The sequence below is a fragment of the Taudactylus pleione genome, unplaced genomic scaffold (assembly GCF_031769625.1).
Source record: "Taudactylus pleione unplaced genomic scaffold, aTauple2 ptg000427l, whole genome shotgun sequence".
In the NCBI taxonomy this organism is placed as follows: Eukaryota; Metazoa; Chordata; class Amphibia; order Anura; family Myobatrachidae; genus Taudactylus; species Taudactylus pleione.
In genome coordinates, this window is record NW_028284829.1 from 192,313 (window position 1) to 206,845 (window position 14,533).

General features: G+C 49.4%; 1 protein-coding gene across 1 annotated transcript in view; it reads left to right on the forward strand.

Annotated features, from left to right (window-relative positions):
• The window catches only part of LOC148506097 (uncharacterized), a 205,770-nt gene that overhangs the window by 132,132 nt on the left and 59,105 nt on the right, over positions 1 to 14,533 (forward strand). The window contains 4 exon segments of the mRNA XM_088447270.1: positions 1,759 to 1,815; positions 2,314 to 2,628; positions 4,415 to 4,450; positions 11,998 to 12,132. Of these exon segments, the coding sequence (XP_088303396.1) occupies positions 1,759 to 1,815; positions 2,314 to 2,628; positions 4,415 to 4,450; positions 11,998 to 12,132 (543 nt within the window).

Genomic DNA, 14,533 nt, shown 5'->3' on the forward strand with positions numbered 1-14,533 from the left:
CATGGACCTCTGTACAATAGACAGAACATTAGTCACCTCTATACAATACAGAGAGCTTTCTAAAAAAACATTATACAATAAAGAGAGCATTATAGTGACTGCTATACAATACACAGAACATTCTAGTGGCATATGTACAATAAAGGGGGCATCATAGTGATTTATATAAAATACACACATCATACAGGGAGCATTCTAGTGACTGATATACAATACAGGCAGACTTTTAGAAACTTATATACAGTAGAGGTAGAATACTAGTGACTGATATACAATACTAGGAGTGTTAAAGTAACCAAAGTACAATACAGAGAGTATTCTAAAATCTGACCATTATACAATGCAGAGACCATTTTAATGACTGATACACATACAGGGACCATTCTAGTCAGTGACATGCATTCTGTTTACCGATATATAATACACAGACCACTGTTGTGACCTTTGGGCCTGATTCAGAGACGCTCGCTAGATGTGATCGCTCGCATGATGTGTATACAAATTGTGTAGGCAGTGCTATCGCACATTAATGCATTAGCATGCCCAGTATTTCTTAGAGAGCGATCACATAGTGTATGTAGACACCCGCCAGCCTGTTTTAAGATGCCCACTTGTGCACGTCATGCCAAGGAAGTGTATGCAACCATCGGTACATTGGATGCGATTGCAGCGCTTGAGGTTGACCATACACTGCCGCAAGCACTGCGAGCACTTCAGTATAAAAACAAGCCAGGTGACGTGTACTATGATGCTGCCTTATAATTATGCACACCTCTAACACGCCGCTGAGATGCTCAGGAACGCCTGCGTTTGCACCTCCACTCCCCCGTTTCTAATGGCCAGCCCCTGTTACCACCTACAAACGGCTTCTCCTGTCACTCACTCTGCTGGGCTGTCTATGCGCAGCGAGAGAGTGCATTGTGAACTTTCGCTAAGGTATGCGCACGCGCACAATGCATACACACTGCATACCATCGCCAGCAGCCAGAGTAGACATCTTAGCGAGCGGCTCTGAATGAGCTCCTTTGTACAATAGAGAACATTCTAGTTTCCTTAGAAGGGGCTGTGAAGGTGCTGAGAGTAATGGTATCATTTTGCGGCTTGGGAAACGCCAGCAATGGTCTGAGGACACTTACTTACAGCCAGCAGACCAGCTGCATTACCTGCTTGGCAACAGTAAGTGCAGAAACCTTGTAGAGAAACTTCATTCTTGGACAACAGAATTTGAGAACAACCTATTTGACCAGACCATGATCTGTATGAACCAGGAGCTGTTCGTGGTACTTGCGGATATATATATACAGTACTTGCATATCTGTACTATAGCATACACCAACAGATCTTTGTATCTCTGCTCTCCGTCATTATGTAATAAACCTTTTTTGTTTTGAAATAAGAAACCTGACGCTATTCACATTTAATAATAAAAACAACCTTCTGCTTAAACAATGGCTGTGATGGATATGAATTCATTCAGATGCAAGTAATACTAATTGCAGAGAATTTTAGCATAATATTTAATTAAAAATATATAATAGAAGACAGATTTGACAGCCTTCTATCTCTTTACCTGTAATTTAAACTTTAATTGTTATTATTGGTTGTCAGTGATTGGATCTGATGCCATCATAGGAGCCCCAGGGGCAATGACTTACTGCCTGACTGTATCCTCCCATTTCTCGGTGTCACCAGGAGATCTGAAGAACGTGGCCCCTGCTGCTGACCATTGATAACTCTACTTTTACATTTCATAAATAGGTGATGGAGGGGAAACACAACTACCTGACACCTGCCCAACATCAGAGCCCTGTACAGGTGAGGATTGTTATTTTACTCCATTTGTTGTAATAGTAAGGCCCATGCCTAGAACACTGCTCTGTGCTGACCATAGATTGTCAATAGCACTGTAATAACCGGTATGGATGGACTGAGCATTTCAGTGCAGAGAGAGAGCCGAGACATGCGATAGCTCTCGCTGAGGGATTTCCTAACCGCACAACAATGAAGAAACCTATTTCTGAGCATTTCTCTTTCCGTACAGGCGTCTGATTTACACTTTTAGACTGATATTAGTAACTATGCACTTTTCTGTACTGAGCATGGGATGACAAATGTGACTTGATATTGCCGCCCACTTCACTGCAAAAATTTAACATCTCCACCCCCACACCTCCTCCTTGTGCAAAGGTTTCCCACCACTCTGACCTGTCCACCAATTCCACCATCTACCCACCACCAGGGATGAAGTCTGCATCCTCTTATCTTCATCTCCCCCATCATTGGCCTTACTCTTACATGTTCCTTCCTTTCCAGATAAAGACCGAGTCCGTCTCTCTGGCGGTGAGGACCACTGCTCGGGCAGAGTGGAGGTCTATTACCAGGGAGTGTGGGGAACAGTCTGCGATGATGACTGGGACATGGAGGATGCAGAAGTGGTGTGTAAGCAGCTGGGGTGCGGCTCAGCCCTGGAGGCCACGGGAGAGAGCACGTTTGGGAATGAGACTGATCCCATCTGGCTGAGTGAGGTGAACTGCAGAGGATATGAGCGAGCCCTGCAGGACTGCAGGTCCCTGCGCTGGAACATGAGTGACTGCCTCCACAAGGAAGATGCTGGAGTCCTGTGCTCTGGTAATCATACTCACTGCTTGTCGTGTGTCTGAGGAAACTTATCTACGCATCTTATGTAGTGTGACCCCAGTTTACAGTTGGACACATATGTGCACCAAACATACGCAGAAGTAAAAACAGGGGGCACTTTTTTATGTTTAACTTTAGTCAAATGTGTCTCAAGGTGCATCCAACTCATATTTTATGTTATATTTAAGTATAGCAATAAATGCTAAAATCACATCCTAGGGATCATAGTTCTGTGTATCCTAAAGCAGCCCTGTATCCATTGATCTGGATTATCATGGACCTCAGATGCCCCAGAACAGAAGAGCGAGTACACACTGACTGTAGCGGAGGATTTCTTCCATGCCACAATGCCCTCACCCCATGTATATAACAGACAGGCTTTGGACATTCATTCATAATCCCGATGTCCGTCTGTATAGTTTAGGAATATTGGTAATATTTACTGTATATGCTGCAAACTTCTATAGCTGTAAGGATTTATGGATCCATAGTGCAAGGGGGACATTGAGGTCTCACCTGTAATAACTAGGCTCTGAGTTCCCATGTACAACTTACCTGGTAGCGGATATCTGGCAGCTCCGGCGGTGACTTCTGGGTCTTGCGATCAGGTGATAGCGATTTCTTGCTGTCATCCAGTACGTTAGCCCCTCACCCTCCCCGAGTGCCTAACACCAGCTCTTCTACTAATGCTATACCGTAACCCACCTAATCCTAACCCGCCGCATCCTGTAGAATGTCGACATTTCACATGTGGTGTCTACATTATAATTTTTGACACGTTGACATAGGGCGTGATTCACTACGGATCACTATTCTGCTTATACGCACGCAACTGCTTTGCTAATATCAGCAGTGATATTTTACTGTTTGCATTGGCATTGCGATCGCAGCCTGACGCCCACTACTTACTTACATCCGTATACTTGACCAACATAGTGAAACAATCGGTAAGATGGAACAGATAGGGAAACCCAGACCTTACTCAGGAATTGCTTACTTAGGTGCACGCTATGACGCCAGGTGGCATCCTGTATCGCAGTGGATAATTTATGCATGCCCATGTAACACCGCGTTAAAATGCACTGGCATGCCTGCGTTCGCCCGACCCTCCCCTCATTATCCACAAACGGCACTTCCTATCACTCTGCCATGGGTCTGCATAGTCACTGTGGTATCAATTCCTAACGCAGCGCCTAGCACATGCACTGCGATGTCCGCGCAGTGCAAATTATTCAACCAATTGCGTGCGTATAAGCAACTGCGTTCCTTGCTGAATCAGTAGTAACTACATCAGTGGCTTACCTATAATAGGTACATATAGGCCTCAGGGTCTTCTCTTACGTCCCTCATCGGCAGTGGCAGCCCTGCACAAATCACTGGTAAAATGGTTGCGACGGCTATTTTACACGCGTTTTGCACAGTTATGACATTGCTGGGAAAATGGCCGCTGTACCATTATCATGGAGATCTGCACAGTAGACACTCACAGAGAGGAGAGGAGGGGGCCTGGATGGAGACTGCCTGTGGGCCCCCTCCTCTCTTAAAACTCCCCTGGACTGCAGCCCACAACCTTAACTGTTTTTTGTTTGTTTTTTTATCTCTCGGATAAAGAAATGTTAACACTTTATCTGTATTGCTAGGAAGATCCTGTAATAAGTAAATGTGATGCAGGCATCATGGCTTCTGTGTCACTTTGCTCAGTATGTGATGTGTTACAGTAAGGAATGTTATTTGTACTCACAGATTGGTTTTACCTTTTTTTTTTATTTTACTAAAGGACAAATAGAACCTACTGTGACGGCCAGCGCATCAGGTAAGGGCTTCAGAAGTGACTCATTTACTATATATCAAGAGTCACACTAATTGCTCAGATGCTTCCCCCATTGTAGTGTAAATGCTATAACGGTTGAAGACAGACTCTGACCCCAGCTTACATTTTGTGAGTGTGGGACGGAGGGAACAGAGAGGCTGAAGAAAGGGCAAATTCCCGTTACCCCCCCAAATGAATAACCAGAACCTGCGGCAGGCATTCAGACTGTGCTTTGGTGAATGCCAGCACTAGCCATGGAAAACCAGCCACCTAACCTGCTTATCTAGAGAAAGCAAAGCTGGATCTGAGGTCAATGGTCACCCCTTACAGACCCGGCACTGTAGCTGCCCCCAAAAACAAAAGAATGGGCAATAACTTGAGTTATCAGATTATCCCCATTTAAAAGAGGGCACATGGGAATTACAGAGGTTTTGGGGCTGGCCGACTTCAAGTCTGTATTTCTACTTCAGGGTCCATAGGGGGGTTGACCTTGGGGTATAGCTGGATCTGGATCCACGGGCACCACGCAGTTAAAGCTTTCAGTGCTCCCAGGATGCACTTGGGTCCGTCCTCCTCTATACCCCGCCCCCGAGCCACAGGCACCTGAGTTTTAGTTGGTGCCCGGCCGGAGTCGGGTCACCCTGTCGCAGTGGGTTTTATTTTAAAAGCTTTATTTTAAAAGAGAATTTTTTTTATTTATTTCTACTTTTTTACACTATTAGAGCGGCAGCATCAGACTGTCCTTTAGGACGTCCACGCTGCCGCTCCTCCCCACTGGCGCCGCGACGTCAGTACAGCTCTGGGGATGGCGGCGGGACCCCAGAGCCTGTACTAGCCGGGCTCTGGGGACTCCCTTGACTGCTGCCAGACGCGACGGGGATCACGGCCCGCGGATACTTTATATGCAGTCAGAAGCCTCCGGTCTCTGGGGACAAACCGGAGGTGCTAGCGGCAGCGGCGGGCTCCCCCTCTATAGAGGAATACCCCGCGTGTCCGCTAGACCACCAGGGTAACAGGCTGGTAGTGGGACCGGCAACCCGGGGGTTAATTGCTAACCAGGAGAGGCAGCCTTCCCTGTCTAGCGGCTCCTCAGCTCAGCGCGCCTTTCAACTAGCAGTCTGGCGTCGCTGAGCTGCTCTTATCTCTCGGCCACTCCTCCTCTGAGGTCTCCGGCGGCCATCTTCACTGGCAGGCATCGCAGACTCCCAGGCGGTATCAAGAGGACCGGTCCCCCTGTGTACCTCTCTCCTGCTAAAGGACAGTGTACACAGCACTATAGCCCTCCCAGACACTGAATCTGGGCGGTTGATTGTAGTGAAAGGTGCAGTGAGTACTAACTTTTCTGCATTGTATGTGACTATTGCTAGTGCTGCCTGTCTGTGACTTATTCTCCTTACTGTCAGCTTATAAGTATCCCTTTCCTACGGCCCGCAGGTGTGTGGGGGAAGGGCGCTTTTCTGATACCCTCACTTATATAAATCACGTATTTGTGGGGTCAGTCACATACTGTTGTGTGCTACACAGTACCATATCTGGGCTGTTGTGTCGCATACTGGTGAGTGCGCAGGTGTTAAAACCGTAATTCCTCTGGTGATACGTATTTCTTGTTTATTTACGGTATCATGTCTGATGAGACTGAGCGCTCCTTGGCTCCTGTGCTATTTTCCTGTAGACGCTGTGCTGCTGGAGTTGATGGGGAGGACTTATCTCAAGATGGTCTGTGCGGGCGGTGCCAGCTGGTACCGGGCCCCTCCAACCCCCCTGTGTCACAGGACCCTCCTTGGGCGATGTTTTCACAGGTGCTGGCGTCTATTGCGGACCGGTTATCGGTCCCATCAGCGGCCCCTTCTAGGGCGTTGCCTCAGCCCACCATCCCCCATTCCCCGGGTATTCCGCAAATATTGCGGGTTCAGGGTAAGGCCAAGGGCCAGTCCTTCCCGAGACATTCGGCGACCAAGGCCGCACCCAAGCCCAAGAAGCAGGCATGGAGTGCTCGGCGCCCTTCTTCCAAGCAGGAGGATAAGCCTGCTGCCTGATGGGACGGGCATCTCTCTGGGGGAACCCAGAGTGGGAGGCCGACTTCTCCAATTCACCCAGTGTTGGCACAATACCACCACGGATGCCTGGGTTCGAGAAGTAGTCTCTCAGGGGTACGCCCTGTCTTTTCGGTTCAGGCCGCCCCACCAGTTTTTCTGCACAAGTCCTTCTCTGGACAAGACCAAAGCTGGCCAGATTCAGGTAGCTATAGAATCCTTGCTACAAGCAGGGGTCATTGTTCCCGTTCCGCAGTCTCGGCGCGGGACGGGGTACTATTCTACTCTGTTTCTGTTGCCGAAATCCAATGGTTCTCATCGCCCTATCCTGAATTTGAAGTCTCTGAACAGATACCTCAGAGTTCCCAGGTTCAGGATGGAAAAGTTACGTTCCATCATTCTGGCGATGGAACCCGGGGATTATATGGTCTCCCTCGATATCCAGGACGCCTATCTCCATGTGCCCATAGCACCGGCACATCAGCGGTATCTGAGGTTTGCTATCCTGAACCATCACTACCAATTTCGGGCGTTGCCTTCCGGCCTTTCCACGGCTCCGAGGGTGTTCACCAAGGTGATGGCAGTTATGGCTGCCCACCTTCGGGGTCAGGGTATATGACTGTTGCCGTACCTGGATGATCTTCTGCTGCTGGCAAGCTCCCCGGAGGTGCTTCTTCGACATCTCCACCTGACCATTGTTTGTCTTCAGGCGCATGGGTGGTTGATAAATTGGAGGAAGTCCTCTCTGGTCCCATCTCAATGGATGGTCCATCTGGGAGCACTTCTGGATTCTTGTCAACAAAGGATTTTCTTGACTCCGGAAAAGGTGTCCTCCCTACAACTGAGGATACACAGTTGCCTGAGCAGTGGCAGGGTGTCGGTCCATTTGGCAATGAGAGTCCTGGGGTCCATGGTGTCGGCATTCGACATGGTGGAAATTGCCCAGTTCCATTCCAGGCCCCTGCAGGGGCAGATTCTATCGGAATGGAACGGGTTACCTCACCGGATCCAATCCCAGATGCCGGTGTTGTCCCCGGAAGTGCGCCGGTCTCTGGCGTGGTGGCTTCAGTCAGCTCATCTCATCCAGGGCCGCCCCTTTTGGATCCCGGACTGGGTTCTGCTCACGACAGATGCCAGTCTCCGGGGCTGGGGGGCAGTGACATGCTCGTTGTCTCTTCAGGGCCGTTGGTCGGCGGAGGAAGCCATCCTTCCCATAAACGTTCTAGAGCTGCGGGCAGTGTACCGTGCTCTACTGTCATCAGGCATCGTTCTTCACGGAAGAGCAGTTCAGGTGCAATCGGACAACGCCACCACAGTGGCGTACATAAATCACCAGGGAGGGACTCGCAGTCGAGCTGCGATGTCGGAGGTGTCTCAGATCTTGGCTTGGGCGGAGTGCCACATTCCGACGATCTCGGCAGTCTTCATCCCGGGAGTCCTCAATTGGGAGGCGGACTTCCTCAGCCGTCACGACGTGCATCCCGGGGAATGGTCACCTCACCCAGAGGTATTTCCACTTCTCGTGGACAAATGGGGACTGCCGGAGTTGGACCTGATGGCCTCCCGTCACAACTGCAAGTTGCCCGTGTACGGCTCAAGGACAAGAGATGCAGGTGCAAGCCTAGTGGACGCGCTGTCTGTGAAATGGACGTTTCACCTAGTGTACCTGTTCCCTCTGATCTCCCTGCTGCCTCGGGTGCTCAGAAAAATCAAACAGGACGGGGGCACGTTTCTTCTGGTGGCTCCAGCGTGGCCCAGACGTCCTTGGTACTCCAATCTCAGGAGCTTGTCCGTAGACGCCCCGTTCCTTCTGCCTCAGCGTCGGGACCTGCTGTCTCAGGGGCCCTGCCTTTACCCGAATCTGGGTCGGCTGTCTTTGACGGCGTGGCTCTTGAGACAGCCGTCTTAAGGTCCCGGGGTTTTTCTACCTCTGTCATCGGTACCATGCTGAGGGCGCGTAGGCCTGCTTCGGCACGGATTTACCACAGGGTGTGGCACACTTACTTTCAGTGGTGTGAGTCCAGAAACTTTGATCCTCAGGTGTTCAGGGTTTCTAGGATTTTGGCATTTCTACAGTCCGGTCTTGATCTGGGCTTACGTCTTGCTTCCCTGAAGGTTCATGTGTCGGCTCTGTCTGTTTGGTTCCAACGACGGATCGATACCTTGCCTGATGTTCACACCTTTTTCCAAGGTGTGCTCCGGATTCAACCTCCCTTTGTGCCTCCTGTGGCTCCATGGGACTTGGCGGTGGTTCTTCGGGTCCTGCAGGGACCTCCTTTTGAACCTCTTGAGTCTATTGACCTCAAGTGGTTAACACTAAAAACGGTGTTTCTCCTGGCAATTGCTTCGGCCAGGAGGGTATCTGAGTTAGGGGCGCTTTCCTGTAGTCCCCCCTTCTTAATTTTTCACCAGGACAGAGCAGTGCTTCGCACTCGTCCTGAGTTTTTGCCTAAAGTTGTCTCTAAGTTCCACATTAATCAGGAACTGGTGGTGCCAGCTTTTCAGTCACCTGATCTTTCAGCTGGTGAGGCTTCATTGGATGTTGTCCGTGCTCTACAAATTTATGTTGATCGGACTGCTTCGGTTAGAAAGTCCGATTCCTTGTTTGTCCTCTTTGGTTTTCATAAGAGGGGTTGGCCTGCCAACAAACAAACGTTAGCCCGTTGGCTTTGTTCTGTTATTAGGGAGGCTTATATACAGGAACGCTTACCTGTTCCGGCCTCTGTTAAGGCTCATTCCACTCGGTCTGTGGGTCCTTCTTGGGCTGCTAGACGTGGTGCCTCCGCTGTTCAGCTGTGCAAGGCGGCCACTTGGTCTTCCATTCAGACATTTTTGAGGTTTTATGCGTTTGACACCTTTGCCTCTCAGGATGCCTCCTTCGGGCGTAGGATTCTCTTTTCTGCTCAGGAGCGTCCCCGCCCTTAGTTGAACTGCTTTGGGACATCCCCAAGGTCAACCCTGTGGACCCCCTATGGACCCTGAAGTAGAAAACAAGAGATATGTTAAGAACTTACCTTTGTTATCTCTGTTTCTACAAAGTCCATAGGGTCCACAGGGCGCCCGCCCTGACGCTCCTGGCTTCAAATGGGCTGTGTGGCTGGTCACCGTTTTTCCGTCTCCCATTTCTGTGAGTATGGTTTCTTGTGTGTTCCAGTCTTCCTTCTCTCTGTTTAGTCTCCTCCTCCGGCCTTGGCTGCTTACCAACTGAGGTGCCTGTGGCCGGGGGCGGGGTATAGAGGAGGACGGACCCAAGTGCATCCTGTGAGCAGTGAAAGCTTTAACTGCGTGGTGCCCGTGGATCCAGATCCAGCTATACCCCAAGGTCAACCCTGTGGACCCTATGGACTTCGTAGAAACAGAGATAACAAAGGTAAGTTCTTACCATATCTCTTGTTTTCACTTGGTTTTAATCAGCCACAGAATCTGGGTAATTTATATTTGTTCTCTTTTAAAGGGATAATCTGGTGACCCTACCAATAGCCCAAATAGATTTACCATCTATTCTTCTGCCTGTAAACAATACAGGAAAACTTTAGGTGCAACAAATACAAAAATCCAGATAACCTGCCAGCATGCCAATAGCCAATCACACTCCTAGTCAGGAAAATCAGGACAAAGTCCCTCGAGGAACCCCCTTGGATGGTGATGAGCAGCTGAAGCCCCATACTATGGAGAGTTATTCCCCTAATCAGATGTAGTGCTTATAACTGTCAGACTTGCAGCATTTTTACCTCAGGAACCGGAAATGACCCTGACCCAGTAGATGTAGAGGCGCCAATCCGAGAGGAGTGTCCACCAAACCCTGGAGGGGGAAGACAGATTGCCAGGATAAAGTGCTTAAAGACCATCCATAATTGGTAGACTGTAGAGCTTCCAGTGAGGAACAACCAGGCTCCGCCACAGAAAGACACTTGATATACGCCCAAGACAGCAAAACCAGATCCAACATTTACCCAACTGGACAGTTTTCAAGCACCGTATCCTACATGAAATGGAGTTTTTGTGACCCAGGACATCAGAGCACGGCAGTAGGGATGGTGCTGTCTTCAGTGGTGCTACTTACTCAGCAGCATGAAAAGCCCCATGGAGTGCTATTGCAGTGGCTAAATAAAATGGTAACTATTCATAAGTGGAGTAGCGTACCCCATTAACTAGTGATACAAACATAGAAGTAACCAAGACAAATAGGACACCTACAGTCATTGGGGCAGGAAGCATCTGTAGAAGTTTCCGACCCTGGAAACTCTTTGTAACCTCCCGATGTGCATGAAGACAGAAATACCAGCAACCTGTTCAGCAACCACACCGCATGGCAGCTACCTAGAGGCCACACATAAAAGGCCACACCTGCTTATACCAGTACTTACCTTTAGAGCCTAGCAACAAACATGCTCCCACTCCATCCAGGCAGGTTCATATTTGCTCCCATGGGAGATTGAATGATGCTCCATGCCAGTATGATAACCTGCCAACAATAAAATTAGCAAGCACCCCCAACACAGGAACCAACAAACTGACCAGGGAGCTGGAAGGCAAGAGGTTACGGGTGGGGGTTAGTTTGCTACATAGAGACCTGGCATTCCAGAGAGTGCAGGAGAACGAGAGTGAAGGGGGGTGGATTGGTATTGGCAAGGTTGCTGATACATGAGCATGAGACAGCTTTGGGGCAATGTTTCCAAAATAAGAGCCCGGATGACTTAACCAAAGGTATTTATAGGTTCTCATACCAGAGATTTTGTGTATCATTACCAGGCAGTGTCTTTGAATACTCTCCTTCTCACAAGCTATTGTTGTCACTGCTATGGGCAATATACCATTAGGACAGAGGGCCTGATTCAGACCCGATGGTCGATGATGGCCCACAGCGAATGCGCACGACTGAGCCGGCTCCGTCGTGCGCATGCGCGAGACCTGGCTAGCGACGGGCAATCCGTCGCTCCGGGTCTCGCACCAAAGGGGGCGAGCTGTCGATGTTGAGTGACAGCTCGCCCCCTTTGGTGGGCGGGCCGGGGGCGTGACCGGCCAAACGGAGGCGTTCCTATGTGAACGCCTGCCGTTTGGGGGTGACCCCACTGACATCACGAGTGATGTCAGTGGGAGAGATTTCGGCTCTGTTAGTCTCTCTGGGGCTTGCGGCCACGAGACCCTACCACAAGGGTCTCGTCGCAAGCCCAATGGTCGCGATGGTCTTGACCACCGCGACTATCAACCTGGCCGCTCGCTATAGCTGTGGGTGGTCACCCACAGCTATGCGAGTGGCCAGGAGGCCCTCTAAAAAAAAAAAAAAAAAAAAGACGCCCTGATTCAGAGCGAGCGCTCTTACAGAGCGTCTGGCTCTGCATCAGGGCCAGAATCCTTACAGTATTCTACAATAGGGTCACTGTCAGGAAAACTGATGTGTCTAGAAAATGTGTCATTCCCCATGAAGCCTTGCTCTGTGGTCTCTCAGCAATAGTAGTGCTATCAGTTGTGTGTGCAGCAGCCACCTGACGCCATGTTCTGTTTATCTGGTTTCAGGGCAGCGCACAACGGTTCCACCCCAGACACATGTTCCACAGGTTCTCCTTGTGCTCCTCCTTGTGTTCGTGTTTCTTATTGTTGGGGTAATTGTTGTCTGGATTCTGGTAAAATATATAAAGAGATATAAAAAGGGTGAGTACGGTATTGGTGATATTATGTAACCACCCCTTACAGACCCGGCACCTTCTGCTCATCTCCCACTTTTATTTTTAGTGAATTCTAAATTTACTCTTTCATAAATTTTGACAAAATTTAACATTTTCTTACATTTTTTAATGTATGATGCTTTATTTATATATTTTAGTATCAAATATACATGTGACAATACTTCTATGTTATTCTACCCACACACCTCCTCACACCCATACTGGGCACCCAATGTGCCCACCTGCAGCACCAGCTTGATTTAAGAAGAGATGTGCGCGGACCCCTTGTTTTGGTTTTGGTTGCAATTCATCATCGGGTTTTGGTTTTGGCCAAACCATCCTCAAGTGTTTTGGTTTGGATTTGGTTTTGGTTTGGTTTTGGATTCCTTAAAAATCAATAAAATAATCAATAAAAACAGCTAAAATCATGTCATTTGGACCTGTTTACATGCAATCCAAAACCCAATTTGGGTTTTTATATATGAGTTCCGTACTGACAGCGGATTCCGAACTGGGACTCGATTTGACTCGGAACCCCTAAGTTCGGGTATGTTCACATTTCAATCCGAGTAGAACAGATTCCCGGTCGGGTCTGCTGTCAGTGCGGAACTCAGATTTAATAAAAGAATCTCGTGTTCTGGACAGCATGTAATCAGCTGCACATTTTCATGGCCGCGCTTCCCACTGTTTTCCCATCTGCAGCCAGTACCGCCGTCATAGTTAGTGCCTGGGTCTGCACCCCCCACATTCTGGGTGTCAAAAATCCATTGCACCCTCCTAGTGAGCATAGAAGCCCAGGACACTCCTATAACAATCTCACAAGACAGGTCAGCTCCATGTAATCGCCAGAAAGCCCCATCTCATGGAGAGAGTGATATGTTGCCAGACAGACCACTTTCAGTCCCCATACGTGTCCGTTTGCAGGGTGCGGAGCATTCTCTGCTTACAAATATCCGCAGGATCCAGCCGCATTTGGTCTCGTGTCCAGCTCAGGTTCAGCCCTGTAAGGTCAAGGGCAGATAATCTTCCTTTTAGGGCCTAGGTCAGAGTTGCACGCAGATACGGTCATGGCTGGGCCTTTTGCCGCAGCCGCGTCTTATGCTAATGCCATGGCAGATTTCCTTAATACTGGGACGTGCCATCAGTGCACCGTTAGACGCCCCATCAGTGCACCGTTAGACGCCCCATCAGTGCACCGTTAGACGCCCCATCAGTGCACCGTTAGACGCCCCATCAGTGCACCGTTAGACGCCCCATCAGTGCACCGCTAGACGCCCCATCAGTGCACCGTTAGACGCCCCATCAGTGCACCGTTAGACGCCCCATCAGTGCACCGTTAGACGCCCCATCAGTGCACCGTTAGACGCCCCATCAGTGCACCGTTAGACGCCCCATCAGTGCACCGTTAGACGCCCCATCAGTGCACCGTTAGACGCCCCATCAGTGCACCGTTAGACGCCCCATCAGTGCACCGTTAGACGCCCCATCAGAGATGCCCCATCAGTGCACCGTTAGATGCCCCATCAGTGCACCGTTAGATGCCCCATCAGTGCACCGTTAGATGCCCCATCAGTGCACCGTTAGATGCCCCATCAGTGCACCGTTAGATGCCCCATCAGTGCACCGTTAGATGCCCCATCAGTGCACCGTTAGATGCCCCATCAGTGCACCGTTAGATGCCCCATCAGTGCACCGTTAGATGCCCCATCAGTGCACCGTTACATGCCTCATCAGTGCACCTTAAGACGCAACCATCAAACTATCATACGCGCCATCTGTGCACCGTTAGATACACCATCAAACCATCATACGCGCCATCTGTGCACCGTTAGACACACCATCAAACCATCATACGCGCCATCAGTGCACCTTTAGACACACCATCAAACCATCATACGCGCCATCTGTGCACCGTTAGACGCAGCATGGAAATTTGCACCAGCACTATAGCATTTTCTCTGTGTGACTATGACCGCCTGTGCGAGCAGCTGTGTGTATTTGGATGCAGCCACTTACAGTAACATGCCCACGTCTGCTCAGCCACCCCCCTGTTACCTCCCAGGAATGACCACTAAATTCCACAAACCCTATGACCAAATATGTTCTGCATCTCTGTGCGCTATCAATCAGGAGACATGAACAGAAGGAAAACCATTTTCCCTTTGCGTGAATATCAGCATCCGCCCTTAGGGGTAAATTTACTAAAGTGAGAGTTTTTAGAAGTGGAGATGTTGCCCATAGCAACTAATCAGATTCTAGGTATTCTCTTCTAGAACAGTGATTTTCAACCTTTTCAATTCGAGGCACACTAAACGGCTATACGGTGTGCGTGACCAATGAAAAAACATACACATTGGCTCCCACATAAAAATATATACACACATTGA